General features: G+C 43.4%; 1 protein-coding gene across 1 annotated transcript in view; it reads left to right on the top strand.

The window, feature by feature from the left end:
• The window catches only part of FAM3B (family with sequence similarity 3 member B), a 53514-nt gene extending 39045 nt beyond the window's left edge, over positions 1 to 14469 (top strand). The window contains exons 5-9 of the mRNA XM_029214636.1: positions 9754 to 9812; positions 10705 to 10755; positions 11803 to 11890; positions 13031 to 13163; positions 14356 to 14469. Of these exons, the coding sequence (XP_029070469.1) occupies positions 9754 to 9812; positions 10705 to 10755; positions 11803 to 11890; positions 13031 to 13163; positions 14356 to 14445 (421 nt within the window). The 3' untranslated portion in view covers positions 14446 to 14469. The remainder of the gene's footprint in view (positions 1 to 9753; positions 9813 to 10704; positions 10756 to 11802; positions 11891 to 13030; positions 13164 to 14355) is intronic.
• The last annotated feature ends 580 nt before the right edge of the window (positions 14470 to 15049 follow it).

The following is a 15049-nucleotide window of genomic DNA, read 5'->3' as shown; positions in this document are numbered from 1 at the left end:
GGGAACTGAGAATGCATGCTGTGCCGAGGGTGGGGAGGTGGGACCCGTAGATTGGTTTTATGTGTCCCATGTTGAACTTTCATTTGACAGCAGTTAGCAAAAACCTCAGTACATATTTTGTACTCTAGCCCTTCAAAGACAGGGAAACATCAAAACTCAGCGGATACGGCTGTCCTTGCATTTGGGTTTTGATCCTCACCCTCATGGGTTAAAGCCAGTGTCGTCTCTCCCTGCAGCCCCTATCCCCCACGTAGCTCGGTTCAGCTTCTGTGCCACTGCCTTACCCTTGACAGCCCAATAAACCCTGACACTTGGAAGTGTCCTAGCCCAGTGTATTCCATGGCTAGGGCTGCCGTAACAAAGTACACAGACAGGGCAGTTTAAACAACAGACATTCATTCTCTCTCAGTTCTGGAGGCCAGAAATCAAGATCAAGGTGTGGGCAGGGCTGGTTCCTTCTGAGGCTGCAAGGGAGAGTCTGTCCCATTCTCCCTCCTTGGCTTGTAGATGCCGACTTTGCCCTGTGTCTTCACAGCGCCATCCCTCTGTGTGTGTGTCTTGATCCAATTTTCCCCTTTTAAAAGGGACACCAGTCATTTTGGATTAGGGTCACTCTAAAGACCTCATTTTAACTCAGTCATCTCTTTAAAGGTCTATATCCAAATAAGGTTACATTCTGAGGTTCTAGGGGTTAGGACTTCACCATTTGAACTTCGAGGGAACACAGTGCAACCCACAGCACCAAGCTTAAGGATGGTTTGGGCGATTAAGTAATTATTACAAATGAGAGAAAATGTGGTCTGTTCCTAACCCTGAGTAGGAAGTCATTCCCAATTATCCCACCATTTCCCCCAAACGAGGCACACTTTCCCTTTTTTTGTTGGTTAGCTGTTGCCCACAGCACTCAGCACTTGCTGCATTTCCACCCCTCCACTCTCAGTCCCTTGGTCTCTGCACGTACCTTGTTCTCCCAAGGAGCAGGCAGCGCGCTCAGAGAGGGGGTCGGATTCAGCTTCGTACACCTTACACAGTCCTGGCATATCCCCTCATTCAATATTTGGGAGTTGGGTAGAAATAGCCCCTTCGCTCTGCAGGTCCATCGTGTCTCTAAGGTCCCCTTTGCTCTGCCGGACAGTTTGTTGATAAACATTCATCCACCGATGAACTCCAGAGGGTGAGGCACTCAGCTGAGGGACCGTGACATGGAACACATGGCTCCTGCCCAAGAAGCTGACGTCACAGTTCAGGGTTCTCCGCCTCAACCCCATGGACACCCTGCATGGTAGGGGCTGCCCTGAGCATTTCAGGGTTAGCAGCACCCCTGGCCTCCACCCACTAGATGCCAGAGAACACCCATCCTCCCCACCGGCTGTGACAACCACACAGGTCCCAGACATTGTCACACGTCCCCTAGGTGGCAAAATCCTACCCCCCACCCCATTAAGAACCAGTGGTATAGTTGGAGAGAACAAACAGAGTTTGCAAATGTCCATGGTAAATGCTGTATGGTAACTCTGTGTGTGTGTGTGTGTGTGTGTGTGTGTGTGTGTGTGTGTGTGTGTAATTTCAGAGGTGAGGCCCTGATGAATGGGATTGTCATGGAGGCAGATTGAAAACTGAGCAGGATCCCTTGGCAAGGAAGAGGCGGGAAGACCTGGGAGGGGTGGGGACAGTGGGAGGGGATCACTCATCCAGAATCACATCGCCAGAAGAGGATTATTCAAGCTCAGATCTCAGAGCCCGGGATTTGCCCTGCTCCACAGTGCCTGACACCTTCTCCCGACCATGCATAGGAGCTACTGCATCTTACCTGGTACAAACCAACTCACTTATACTTTAACTTCATAGAACTCTGTCTGAGGTAGGTACCATTATTATTCCCATGATACAGACAAGGCAACTGAGTCACAGAGAGGTTCAGTCACTTGCCCCTCATCACACAGCTGTTAGTGACAGAGCCAGGATTCCACCCGGACAAACGCAGGGTCTGCTGCGTGGACCAACTTGAATCCAATAGTCTAAAGGAACAACTAACCCTCTCTATGAATGTGTAGAACCAAAGGTAGCTTGCCTGCTTCAAAGAGTATTCTAGATGTTTTTCAGAATTCAGTGCAGAATAAAGCAGGATAAGCACAAGCAAAAGCAAATTAAAAGGAACAGGAATCAATGAGGCCAGATGCCAAGACCCTTGCTGTGCCTTTAGTGTTGTGTTTTCTTGTAACAAGTCCCTGGAACAGAAAGGATGGGTTGCAGAGATCTCGTTGTTTTACAAATAAAATATACAGGTTTGGGAATTCCCTGGCGGTCCAGTGGTCAGGACTCTGCGCTTTCACTGCCGAGGGCCTGGGTTTGAGCCCTGGTCGGGGAACTGATATCCCACAGACCACACTGTGTGGCCTTAAAATATATATATATATATATATATTTATATATATATATATCAGGTTTATGTAGAAAGACAAGAGGTTTTTTGCCATTTGCTTCATCCCTACAACCAGCATGTCCTGGGCGCCTGCAAACGTACCTCCCCCAGGGACAGCGCCCTCCATCTGTCAGTAGAGTCCCCCTACTCACTCACACCCATACCTCTAAACAGCGGGTTTACATTACAACTTCCTTGTCTCGGGTTTTCAGCGTTACCAGCTGCCCTGCCCCTCGGGAGCTCAGCTCTTTTCCACCATCACCCAATTCCTGTCCTCTTCCCTTACCATTGTCCTGATTAAGTTACTATACTGTCATCACGGTTTGAGCAAACTTCATCATTTACATGATTATGACTGTGAAAATAAAATTCAGAGAGTTTACTTGATAGGAATATTTTACCAAGGGAGAACCCAACTCCTGGCAAACAAGATTTCCAAATGGAAGGCGGTTAGGTGGCATGGCGCTCCATGGCCACGGCTCGGCTTATAAAGTTTGAATAAGTGCAGTGTTTTCTAGTGTGGCTTGTTACTAGAAACTTATGTGCCGTTGCATTGCATGAGCTGACTTGTTCATCACTGCAAGGTCATGCTGACATAAAGAAAGCTTAGGTTTTGTTTAAGGTCAGAGTCAGCATTTGGGGGACATCAGGGCAGTTTTAAGTTTGGGTTGTGTGACTGTGAGGGTCCATCTAGGGATATATTCAAACTGTGGCCTCCAGTTTGGTTTTTTTTAATACTTACTTACTTACTTAATTAATTTGGTTGCACCGGATCTTAGTTGTGGGCTCCTTAGTTGTGGCATGCAAACTCTTAGTTGCGGCATGCGTGTGGGATCTAGTTCCCTGACCACGGCTCGAACCCGGGCCCCCTGCATTGGGAGCACGGAGTCTTAACCACTGCGCCACCAGGGAAGTCCCTCCAGTCTGTTTTTTTTTCTAACAGGACTAAACAGAAGTTCTTCATGACTGAAGCATGTTGTGTACAATAATTACGTTTCGTGTACTGTTGGCTCGCTTGGTTTTCCATTAAGTTACATCAGTTTAATCCCTAAACTTTCCTCTGGTTAAAATAAATCTCTCACATCAGATATTTACGAACTTCACCTCTGAAGCTTCTGTCCCTCTCCAATCAGCCAGGTTACCCTGCAGCTACCGTGCGGCTGTCATTCGGGGACCCCTCCCCACCACCATCCTGGGGATGACTTTTGCCTCCCTCTCTGTAGCTGGAGTCCCTGTTTCCTGGATACAGTACCTTCCACTTTCTTAGTTTCCACCCTTGTTTTGCTGGAGCACATCTTCCAATAACATCCTGAGAAAAGGGTACAAGGGGAGGTAATATTTTTAAAGATTCTTCATGTTTAAAATGTATTCATTCCCACCAACGATTAACTGGGAGTTTGGCTGAGGATAGATTTCTCAATTATAAATAGCTCCCACTTTGAATTTTGAAGTCTTTGCCTGGAATTAAGTGACTCTCACTCCGGCAATGTTTGAGTGTGGTGACCATGAGAATGCACTTCTCAGGTTTCTAGGGGCAGGTAGTTCATTGGCCAAGAGTTCCAGTTGCTGCATTCTAAAATCCATAGTAGGTTTGCTGGAGGCCCGGCTTCCCCTGGCTGCTCCTAGCCAGTGACTGAGACCTGTTACAGAAAAAAATATTCATGACACTTCGTGCAAATGATCAAGCCGACTTTATTCAAGGGGGTGATGGCAGTAAGCGTAGGGACCACTCTTGTGGGGTCTTGTAGGGGAGAGAGATTGGATTCAACTCCAGACACATCACGGGCAAGCATTTACAGCCAAGGAACAGGGTGGAGATTGTGGATAGAAAATTACTAAGAGGAAACATCAGGGTTGAGGGGATTCTGGCTAAACAGGTTAACAAGAGTCTTGCTGAAGGCGGGCCCTGGAGGGTGGAGGAGGATTAAGAAACTGATTTCATATGGATTGTGATCACATATCAAAGGTGGGGCTTTCTGGTTAAACTGACTTAGCAGAAGTCTTGCTAAAATTGGACAATGCAGAGATGAGTGGAAGTCCCAAAGTCAGGCCTAGTTTAAAAAGAGCTCGGGGGGCCTGAGTAGAGTTTGGTCAAGGAGAGAATCCTTATCAGAACCTTGAGATACCAGGCAGCCCCATTCCTGGGCCACACAGGCTCAGCTGAAGCCCAGCTTGCGTTCCAAGATGCCCATTGGCCTTGCCGAAGTCTCCTGAGACTGCCTGGCCGCCTAGGACATGCCCACCCCAGCTTTTTCCCTTTCCTCCCCTTAGGGTCAGGCTTGAGTTGGGGTCTGACAACTCGCCCTGCTTAACCCCACCCCTCTCACCTTCTCTCATAGGTATTTCCCCTAATAAAAATTCTAGTGCATTTAACCCTGTTTTGGTATCTGCTTTTCAGAGGACTCAGATTAACACAATGAGAATGACTGTTCCCTCACAGTCTGTCCAGCAAGGCATGTTGACTAATATTTTGAATTTTGCCATTCTGAGAGAAGAAAGTTAGTCTCAGATTAGTGTTTTATTGCTCTTGCTCTGAGTGAATCCAGGGTCTTTTCATGCTAAGAATGGCTGTACAGTCGGCCCTCCCTACCCATGGGCTCCACATCTGCGGATTCAGCCAACCATGGATCACATACTATGTTTATGATCCATGGTAGGTTGAATCCACTCATGCAGATCTCACAGATACAGAGGGCCGGCTATGGAACTTATTGAGCACCCGTGGATTTTGGTATCCGTGGCAGGTCCTGCAGCCAATGTCCTGCAGATACGGAGGGATGGCTGTATGTATTTTCTGTGAACTGTTTATATCTCCTGCCCATTTTTATTCCTATCCCTGGGCTTTTTTAATTGATTTATAAGATTCTTTATGTATTAAGGTAGTTAGCCCTTTTGCATTATAAAACTGCTCTCCATATTTTGCCTTTTCATTTTTTAGATGGCATTTTAAAATATGCTTATGCTGTAGTTAATACCTGACCTTTAACAAAGCAAAGAAAATATACACCATATAGTGAAAGCAAAAATTTAAAAATTTGACAAGCAGCAAAAACAGAAAACAACCCAATTATGAAGTTATCATAAAGAACAAATATGTCTCACGTATATTAAGTGGCCTGTAAAAATGCCAATTAAAAGGAGGCAATTCTTAGATTGAATCACAGCACATAAACCCCAAATTATGCTGTGTATTAAAAATGCATACATACAAGAGAATTGAGGTCACAGGGAAAACCACCACCCTGAAAACTGGAGAGACAGGCAGATTCATCAAATCACAGATTACCTGGAGCAGGGAGCTCAGCTGGATCTAGCATCCGGTAGGAACCCTTAAAGGGTAAGTGACTAATTGCTGGAGACTGAGCTTGAATGAGTTTGAGAGATTAACTCCTGGAGGCCAAGCCTTGGAGGAGCTCCTACACCTTCCTGAGTTTCTCCTCCAGGAGCCCTACCAGGCTTTCAGAGGGAAGACTGAAGAAAAATCCCCTCATGCTTCTGGCACTGGGAATGGGAAAGTAGCCATTTTGAAATATGTCCCCAGTGCTCTGTTCTTCTTAGCAGGCTTGTCTTCGAGGGAAACTGTTTTACCAGAGTCTAACCAATGAAGTTTTTACCAAAGACTAGCCAACCTGGGAGAGGGAAATACCCAACTCCAGGCCCCTCTGGCCTTCCTGTCTCCCCTAAGGAGTGAAAGAAAAAAGAAAAGCCACTTGTGAAGGCCACAGCTCAGGGGCACAGGCTCACTAAAAGACTGGGACCTGATCACAGGCCTATGGAACACTTCCTCATTCCTGACATCTTACTACCACATAATAGGGCTCCTGTAAAATAACAAGGGATTACAGCTGAAAAAAACGGAAAGTCTCAAACCCAATGTAAAAGAGTCTATAGGGATACCCAAGAAAGAGAGGAGAAATGTTAGCCTCTGACACCTACGGCTACAGCAAATAGTAAACAGAGCCTAACTCCCTGCCAGATGAACATAACATTCACACTAAAGACCTATTTACCAAGTATACCATGTCTGGCTTTCAACAAAAAATAACAAGACATACGAAAAGTAAAAAACCACAGTTTGAAGAGACAGGGAAAGCATCAGTACCTTGCCCAAATATGGCAGAAATTTTGGAATTAGCATACCAGGAATATAAAACAGCTATGATTAATATGCTAAGAGCTGCAATAGAAAAAGTGGACAGAATACAAGAACAAATGAGTAATGTAAGCAGACAGATGGACACCCTAAGGAAGAATGAAAAAGAAATGGTGGAAATTAAAAACACCATGACAGAAATGAAGAACCCCTTTTATGGGCTCATTAGTAGATTGGACACAACCAAGGAAAGAATCATTGACCTTAAGGCTATGGCAATAATACCTCCCAAACTGAGAAAAGAGGAAGAAAAAAAATAATTAAAAACATGAAAAATAAAAAAGAACAGAATATCCAAGAACTGTGGGACAACTACGAAAGGTATAATACATGTAATAAGAATACCAGAAAAAAGAAGAGAGAAAGAAACAGAAATATTTGAAGCAATGTTGCTGAGAACTTTTCAAAATTATCCACAGACACCAAACCACAGATCCAGGAAGCTCAGAGAAAACCAAGCAGGATAAATACCCCAAAATGTACACCTAAGTAAATTGTATTCAAACTAGAGAAGATTAAAGACAAAGAGGAAATCTTGAAAGTAGCCAGAGGCAAAACCAACAACAACAACAAAATAAAATGAAACAAAAAAAACACTTTACTTATAAAAGAACAGGGTAGGAATTACATCAGGCTTTTCTTCAGAAACCACGCAAGCAAGAAGAAAGTGGGGTAAAATATCTAAAGCAAAGTGGCTGTACCATTTTACATTCCTATCAGTGCATGAGAGTTTCAGTTAATCTGCCACTATATTCACCAGCGCTTGGTATGGTCAGTCTTTCTAACTGTAGACATTCTAATAGGTATGCAGCAGTATCTGACTGTGATCTTAATTTGCATTTCTCTAATAACTAATGATGTTGAGCCTCTTTTCATGTGTTTATTTGCTGTATGTATATCTTACTTTGTTAAGTGCCTATTCAAATCTGTTCATTTTTAATTGGGTTGTTTTCTTCTTATGAATTCTGAGGTTTGTTTATGTGTTTTGTATTCAAGTTCTTTATTAAATATATGATTTTCCTATAGATTCTCCCAGCTTGTTTCTTGTGTTCTTCTTCTCTTAACAGTATTTATCAAAGAGCAGAAATTCTTAATTTTAATGAAGTCTAATTTATCCATTTTTTCCTTCTATGGAGCATGTTTTTCACGTCATGTCTAAGAACTTTTTGTCTAACCCACAAAATTTTTCTTCAAAGCTCTCCAAAGTTTCTTCCAAACTTCTAGAAGTTGGATAATTTTAGGTTTTCCACTTTATATAATATGATATACCCATTTTGAGTTAATTTTTGCAAATGGTGTGAAATATGAATTGGAGTCATTTAAAAACATGGCTACTTAATTGTTCTAGCGCCATTTTTCATAATACTGTCTTTCTCTACTGAATTCTTTTTGTACCACTGGCAAAAATCAAGTGACCATATACGTGTATATCTAATTCTGGACCCTCTATTCTCCATCTAGCTGTTTGTCTGTCTTTTCACTATATGCAGTAATTTTGATAACTATAACTTTACAGTAAATCTTGAAGTTCAATAATATAATTTCTTCAATTTTGTTCTTTTTTTTCAAAATTATTTTGACTATTCTAGATTCTATTTCCATATGAATTTTTGAATCAGCTTATAAATGCCTACACAAAAGCCTACTGGCGTTTTTCTTTTTCTTCTTTTTGAGATTGCATTAGATCTCTAGATAATCTGGGGAGAATTGACACCTTAGCAATATTGAGTCTTTTACTCACCTCAATTTATGTAAATCTAATTTGTCTCAGTAATGGTTTGTAGTACTCAGTGTATGCATCTGTAGATACTTTTGCCATATTTATCGCTAAATATCTCATACTTTTATGCTATTGTATATATTTTTTAATTTAAAAGTTTAAAAAATGAAGTTTAAAATTTCAATTTCCCATCATTAGTTGCTAGTATGTAGAAATACAATTGACTTTTATATAATGATCTTGTATCCTGCAACCTTCCTAACCTCACTTATTAGTTCTAGTAGCTTTGTTGTAGACTCCACTGGATTTTCTACATAGGTGATCATGTCATCTACAAAAAAAAAAAAAAAAAACGGCAGTCATAACACTTCTTTTCTAATCTGCATGCCTTTGACTTCTTATGAAGATAATGTATCATTGATTTTAAAACTTGACAGAGGATGCATGCATTCATACAGATGCACACACACACACACACGCGCACACACACACACGCGCGCACACACACACACACAAAGATCTTCAGTAATATTTCACATTTCCAGGAAGGTCAGTCTTCTTCCTGGCTTTAGGACACAATCCCCTTGAAACTGGCATTTCATATTCTCCGATTTAAAAGTAAAAATTAAGTGAAGTAGTGTAAGGGCTTTATTTAAGGAGATAATCAGGGTTACATTTTGTGGTTGGATAGAAGCATCTCCAGGTGTCCGCAAAACCTCCGTCAGAGCACTGATGGGGAGAGGACGCATGGAAGCTGATACCAGAGTTGGGTCAGACCCATCTCTTATTCATCCACCTCTTGTACCTCATTTTTTTTCCAGCCAGCCAGTTTGAATGTGTCCTTCATGTTTGTCAACCCTTCTCTTGTGTTCCTTGCATCCCATCAACTGTCGAAACCCAGCAAGTATACATCTTCAGTATCTCTTTACTTTGCCATCTCCTTTCTCATCCCACTTCTCATCTCCTTGTTCATGGTCTAGTAAGCTTCATCAGACTATGAAAGTAACCAGGTTTTGTGTGTGTGTGTATGTCTCCAGACTTTCTGGCTCCTAATCCATTCCACTGGTTGTTGTACTCCATATTTATAAAGTGGGAAAATGAATGCCCGCCCATGAGGAGGTTGAGGTTTCAGTGAGAGAATGTTTGCAAAGAGCCTGTGCTAAACAAACACTGGTGTTTCTCTCCCTGGCCATTTGTATAAATTATAGGACTAAATGCAGTTTCCAGGTTCCCTGAGGGACTCAGACTGTAGAGATGTGTGGGGACGGATGTGTGTGGAGCGAGTGTAGGGGTGACTTTCAAGGGAGCTGGGTCAAGGCCAGTGCATATCTACAAGGAAATGGTAAGTGACAAAGGATGGACAGTGATTTTGCCAAGAGAGTATCTTACAGAGCACGGAGGGCTACTCACTGCTTGGTGAGAAAGGAATTCTTTGACAGTTGCTTATCTGCATTTCAGGCTCATAGGAGAAAAGACTGGGAATGTGGCAAGAGGAATAAATATTGCCATTGTCAACTGTAAGTTATTAAATGTTTTCTTTAAAACTCCTCTAAAAGCTCTGTGATTGGATATTCAGTGGTACCTCGGGTTTCTTTATGGTTTTTGCACACGATCTAGTCTAGGTTTATATTTTAATGCATTTTAAGAGTATATATTTAACTAATTTTTACAGTGCCTCACTTTAGAGATTTGTGGTTCTACCAAAAAACTGAAATCAAATATAAACTGATTTTAAAAAAACAAAGAAGGACCTGCTGAATTCAGGGCTAAAACCAGATCAGCAGACCTGGGGGTACAGACACCCTGGAGTTGGGCTTCACGTTTGCTCTGATTCCTGGTGGCCCAGCAGAAGGTGACACCAGTTCCTACCTTTGTCTGATAAAAGGGCCTCAGGGGAAGCACAGCCTGCCCTCCTCTTAGGCCTGGAAAAAAAAAAAAATCTGTCACTATTGCCATCGGGGCCCCTGACAGTAAGAACTGTAACAGGTTTAGAGAAAGGGTTTCCCTTGGCGTCTGTCCCTATGAGCAAGGTGAGCACATAGTCCAGTGAAAGAGGGCTGCAGGAACCTGAGGAAAATGTGCCTGATCTGCAGGAAAAGCTACAGGGGGCAGCAGAAAGGGCTGAGTGGGGGCCCTGGTGTTTTTGGGAAGAGGCAGGTGCACTGGGAAAGAACGTGGGCATGAATCTAACTGGAAGCAGGCGGGAGGGATGCTCTGGGCAGCCGGTGTGAGCCCTGCCTTCCTGAGCCGAATCACTGGGGCCCCCTTCAGTTAAGGCGGTCCTTTCCTTCAGGTGGGACCATGGCAGTCATGCTTCCTGGAAAGAGACAGAGAAGGAACACGCTGTTTTCAGAATGTGCCCTGAGTCCCCATGTACCTTCTTTTAAAAACTGTTTCTCTCATTTCCAGATGTGACTGGGAAAGTATTAGCAACACAGTATTTTGATATGTACAAAGGAGGTAAGGAAACCCTTTTCCTCTTAAAATTAATTATACACACAAATTAGGATTAAAAAAACACAACCAAAAACATCAAACATTCTTATTTTGTCTCCCAAAAAATTTGCCGGAAGCAATTTTTTTCTAGAACTGTCTTACATAAACCCTCGTGGTCTCTGAGTTCATGTATTAAAATTTGAAGGCATTATCTAGAAAATGTCTTTTCTTTGATCACACTTGTCCTGGATCTTTTCCTTCTGCCCCTTCCTCGGATAATGGGAAAGAGAAAACATCTCTTTCTTTTTTTAAACCAAACATGTAGAATAATGTGATCAGCCTCCAGCCCTGAATGTCATCATAATTACTGCTGTGTTCACGGCGCTGGGCGTGGTGCACGCATTCCTGGAGCCCAGGGTGTCCATCCTCCTCCAACTGTCCCTCCATTCTGGACTCTGGATCTTGACTGAAGTTGTTTTTATTTAACACTGAGAATTACCTAAAACAAATCTTTATAAAGATAATGGAGGGGAGCAATTAGAAGTGCCTGGATGCACTCGGGAACGATGCCGTTAATCATAGCTACAAATACAAGCCCCAGTGGTAAATAACAGGGTTTGAGCTGAGCCTTTATTTCCTCCCTGTAAGAAATAGAGGGGTCTCTTAGCAAGGACTTACCCATCCCGGTGTGGTCTGTTACATCTCGTATTTCTCCTCAGTGTCCTGGAGCCACTCGGCTCTTAGAGGGTCATGCCCAGGTCCGGTGCTTTCTTATTAATTGCAAAGAAGAGCCCGCCTGTGTTGCCAAAGTCGCTGCCGGTTGGTTTCAGAGCTGATCACTAGAATCTTTATGATCCGATCATGCTGCTTGCCTCACATCGCCCCGCCGTGGAACCCACAGGCCGTTTACTACGAAAGCGCTAAAGCATCATTTGCGTGGTCGAGAGACAGTTCTAGAATCAGAGGATTCAGAGCCCGGGGCACAGAAGCTGAGAGCAGAAGCACAGCCTCTAGGGCCAGAGTCTCAGCTGACAGAGAAGGTCCTAAGACTGATTTGCATTGACCCGGCAGATAACTCTGGACCGATGACGAATTTTATTCAGAGCGCTCCCTCGAACTCCCTGCTCTTCATGGTGACCCACGATGACGGTAGCAGCAGGTGAGTGCAGACTTGTCACAGCAGGGGCGAGAGTCAGGGAAGTCAGCGGGGGGGCAGAGCATCAGGGCTGTCAGTGTTCCTCAGTACATCATTTAGGAGAGGACAGAGGTCCAAGGAGAAGGATGCTTCTTCAAGGAAAAGGAATGGGAAACCATGAGGAACAGACTGCATTTCTAGAGAAACAACAAGCTGGTGGGGCGCATAAATCCTAGAAACTAAGGAATATTTCCAGGTAGCAAGGCAAAGCCACCACTGACCATAAATAAAATAGCAAAGCTAACCCTTGGCCAAAGAGCTAAACCCAGGGTGGGACTTATACACACGCACGCACACACGCACGCACACACTCACGCACACATACACGATGCTTTCACTAGGGAGAAAATGACCTGGTGAGTGTTTCTCCAAGCGTGCTCTCCTGAGCAAACGTGTGCGTCTTCACTGCCTAACTTCTGAAAACCCCAGAGTGCTCATAGGCATCGTGAATTTCCGAGATGGGGCTACTGAACATGGCATTTCCCAAATTTGTTTGAATTCAGATCTTATTCTTAAAAGAGCATCTTCCCAGATGGAAGTTCTTTGACATGTGCTTTGAAAGACTCAGATTTAATCCATTTAGGAAAATCTGAACTTATTTTTTCTTTTCCTTTCTGCCCACCTCCCTTTACTTTGCCCTGAGTTGCACCTTTCTACAATGGTAGGATTCTTTAGGTTTTGTTTTTGGTCTTTTTCTCATTTTTGATACTGACTTTTCTGAATACGAAAGGGACAGTTTTGACACTTGTTTTCATCTTTCAGCAACTTCTGTCCTCTTTATTTGTGGTCAGTAAACAGGAGGGCAGCAAGGACCGAAAACTATGCTGGCTGGGATGAGGATGACTGAACCCCAAGACCCAGGGCTTTTCCGAATTGAGAATTAAAACTCTGGGCACCAAACTGAGTCTAAAAGAGTCCTGGATGTGGCCTTATGTGTAACTAGAGATGTGACACACTCAGCCAGCATGTGTGTTTCCCTCCTGCCCTGCACCCCAGGAGGGCAGGCGCTGCTTTAGAAACCTGTCCTAGGACAGACTGTGTCCTAGCACCACATACCCGAGTCTGCAGGTGAGACATTCACATGCTTCCCCCTTTGCCCCGCAGACTGAAGGAGGACGCTAAGAAGGCCATAGAAGCCCTGGGAAGTAAAGAGATCAGGAACATTCGGTTCAGGTCGAGCTGGGTATTTCTTGGAGCAAAAGGCTTTGAACTTCCTGCAGGAATTCAGAGAGAAAAGGTGAGTGGTTGCTAAACATCCCTTCCTGAAAACCAGTTACCATATGTCCTAGCAATTCCACTCATAGATACATAGCCAAGAGAATGAAAAACATACGGTCACACAAAAACTTGTACGAGAATGTGCTATTCATAACAGCAAAAAAGCAGAAACAACCCAAATGCCTGATTAATAGATTTTAAAATGTATAAATAAAATGCGGTATATCCATACACTGGAATATCATTAAGGCACATACAGAAATGGAGTACTGATATAGGCTATGACATGGACGAACCTTGAAAACACACTAAGTGAGGAAAACCAAACACAAAAGGACACATACTGTATGATTCCATTTATATAAAATTTCTAGATTTCTGACCAGAGACAGAAAATAGATCAGGGGCTGTCTAAAGGCTGTGGAGGATGGTGAGTAGATTCGAATGGGTTTGTGCATTCTTGTTCCTTGTTCACACTCTAAAATTGAGTGTGGTGATGGCTGCATGCCTCTGTGAATATACTAAAAGCCATTGAATTGTACACTTTAAATGGGTGAATTTTATAGGATGTGAATTCTGTCTCAGCAAAGCTGTTATATTAAAAAGAGAGAGAGAACTAGAATTGCAAAGTTTAGAATGCATATTCTTATTCTTTTGAAGCATGAGTTTAAGGTGCTCCATTGTCTGTGAAAGAATTGAAGATGGAAAGCCTTAAAGTCAAATCAATCTGAACAAGGAACAAGTGTTCCTTCTGAGCAAGGAACACTCCGATTACCCTGAAAAAAATATATAGTCCTTCTCTCAGAGAATTGAAAACCAGACTTGAGAGTTGTGCCTCCCATATGGCAGCTACTCACCAGATTTGCAGGTTACACTTAAACTGATTCAAGTTAAAGAGAATTTAAAATTCAGTTCGTCAGTCACGCTAGCCACATTTCAAGTATTCAGTAGCCAAATGTGGCTAGTGGCTACTCTACTGGGCACGTGGATTAAAGGACACTTATACCATTGCAGAAAGTTTTCCACCTGTTGAATCAAGTTGCTTCAAATATTGAGCCACATTGAGAGGAAATCATGTACCCTGAGTAGGTTGTAACAAATCCCATCCTAGGAAGTGATTCTCTTTTTATGACTTTGCTCACAGCTGGCTCGCTAACCATTTGTTGATTAGATGAATGGATAATTTAAATCTTTTTCTTTCCTTTGCACAGATCAACCACTCAGATAATGCGAAGAACAGGTATTTGGGCTGGCCCGCAGAGATCCAGGTAGAAGGCTGCATACCAAAAGGACCAAGCTAACATTGCCCGGCCTCAATAAAGGTGCCTTTTATAGACAAATGCATCCCGAATGGACCCCAACTCTTAGCCAACAGTCAATATTTGATGAGTATTTTGGGTTTGTCGTCAACCAGCCGACCAAAATATTTCCCAGTTGTCTAAAATCTTGTCGCACAGACTTTTTATGCCAGTGTTTATAGAGTGAAGGCAGTGAGCAGGACAGCTGAAATGCATGGGAATTGTTCAAGGGGATGCAATGACTTCCCTTTGAAAGGAGAGGATTGGGGGGTGGGGGAAGTAGCTACTGCTTGTCCAGATGTGGAGCCACTTTACGATTGGATCTATGTTTGATCCCTGTGGTCCAGACAGCTCTGCAGAGAGAAAACCTTTATTCCCCGATCACCAAGCACACCCTCCTTTCGGACAGTCGCCTCTCAGGATGAACAGCAGTCAGAGGGCTTAGCAACCTTCCTGGGTCAACCCCAGTTGAGCTCTTGAACTCCTCCTGCAGGTCCCTGAATTACTCATTCCACCAATCTGGGTGCGCCTATCTCAGGCACCAGCGGTGCGGTGCGGTAGTGAGGAAATTCCGTGTCCGCCTCCATGCTGGGGTGTCACTCCAGTG

This window comes from Monodon monoceros, unplaced genomic scaffold, assembly GCF_005190385.1.
Source record: "Monodon monoceros isolate NGI ecotype Baffin Bay Population unplaced genomic scaffold, NGI_Narwhal_1 Super_Scaffold_11, whole genome shotgun sequence".
Lineage (NCBI taxonomy): Eukaryota > Metazoa > Chordata > Mammalia > Artiodactyla > Monodontidae > Monodon > Monodon monoceros.
The sequence above is the reverse complement of the archived record's forward strand: the minus strand, read 5'-3'. Positions and strand labels throughout refer to the sequence as shown.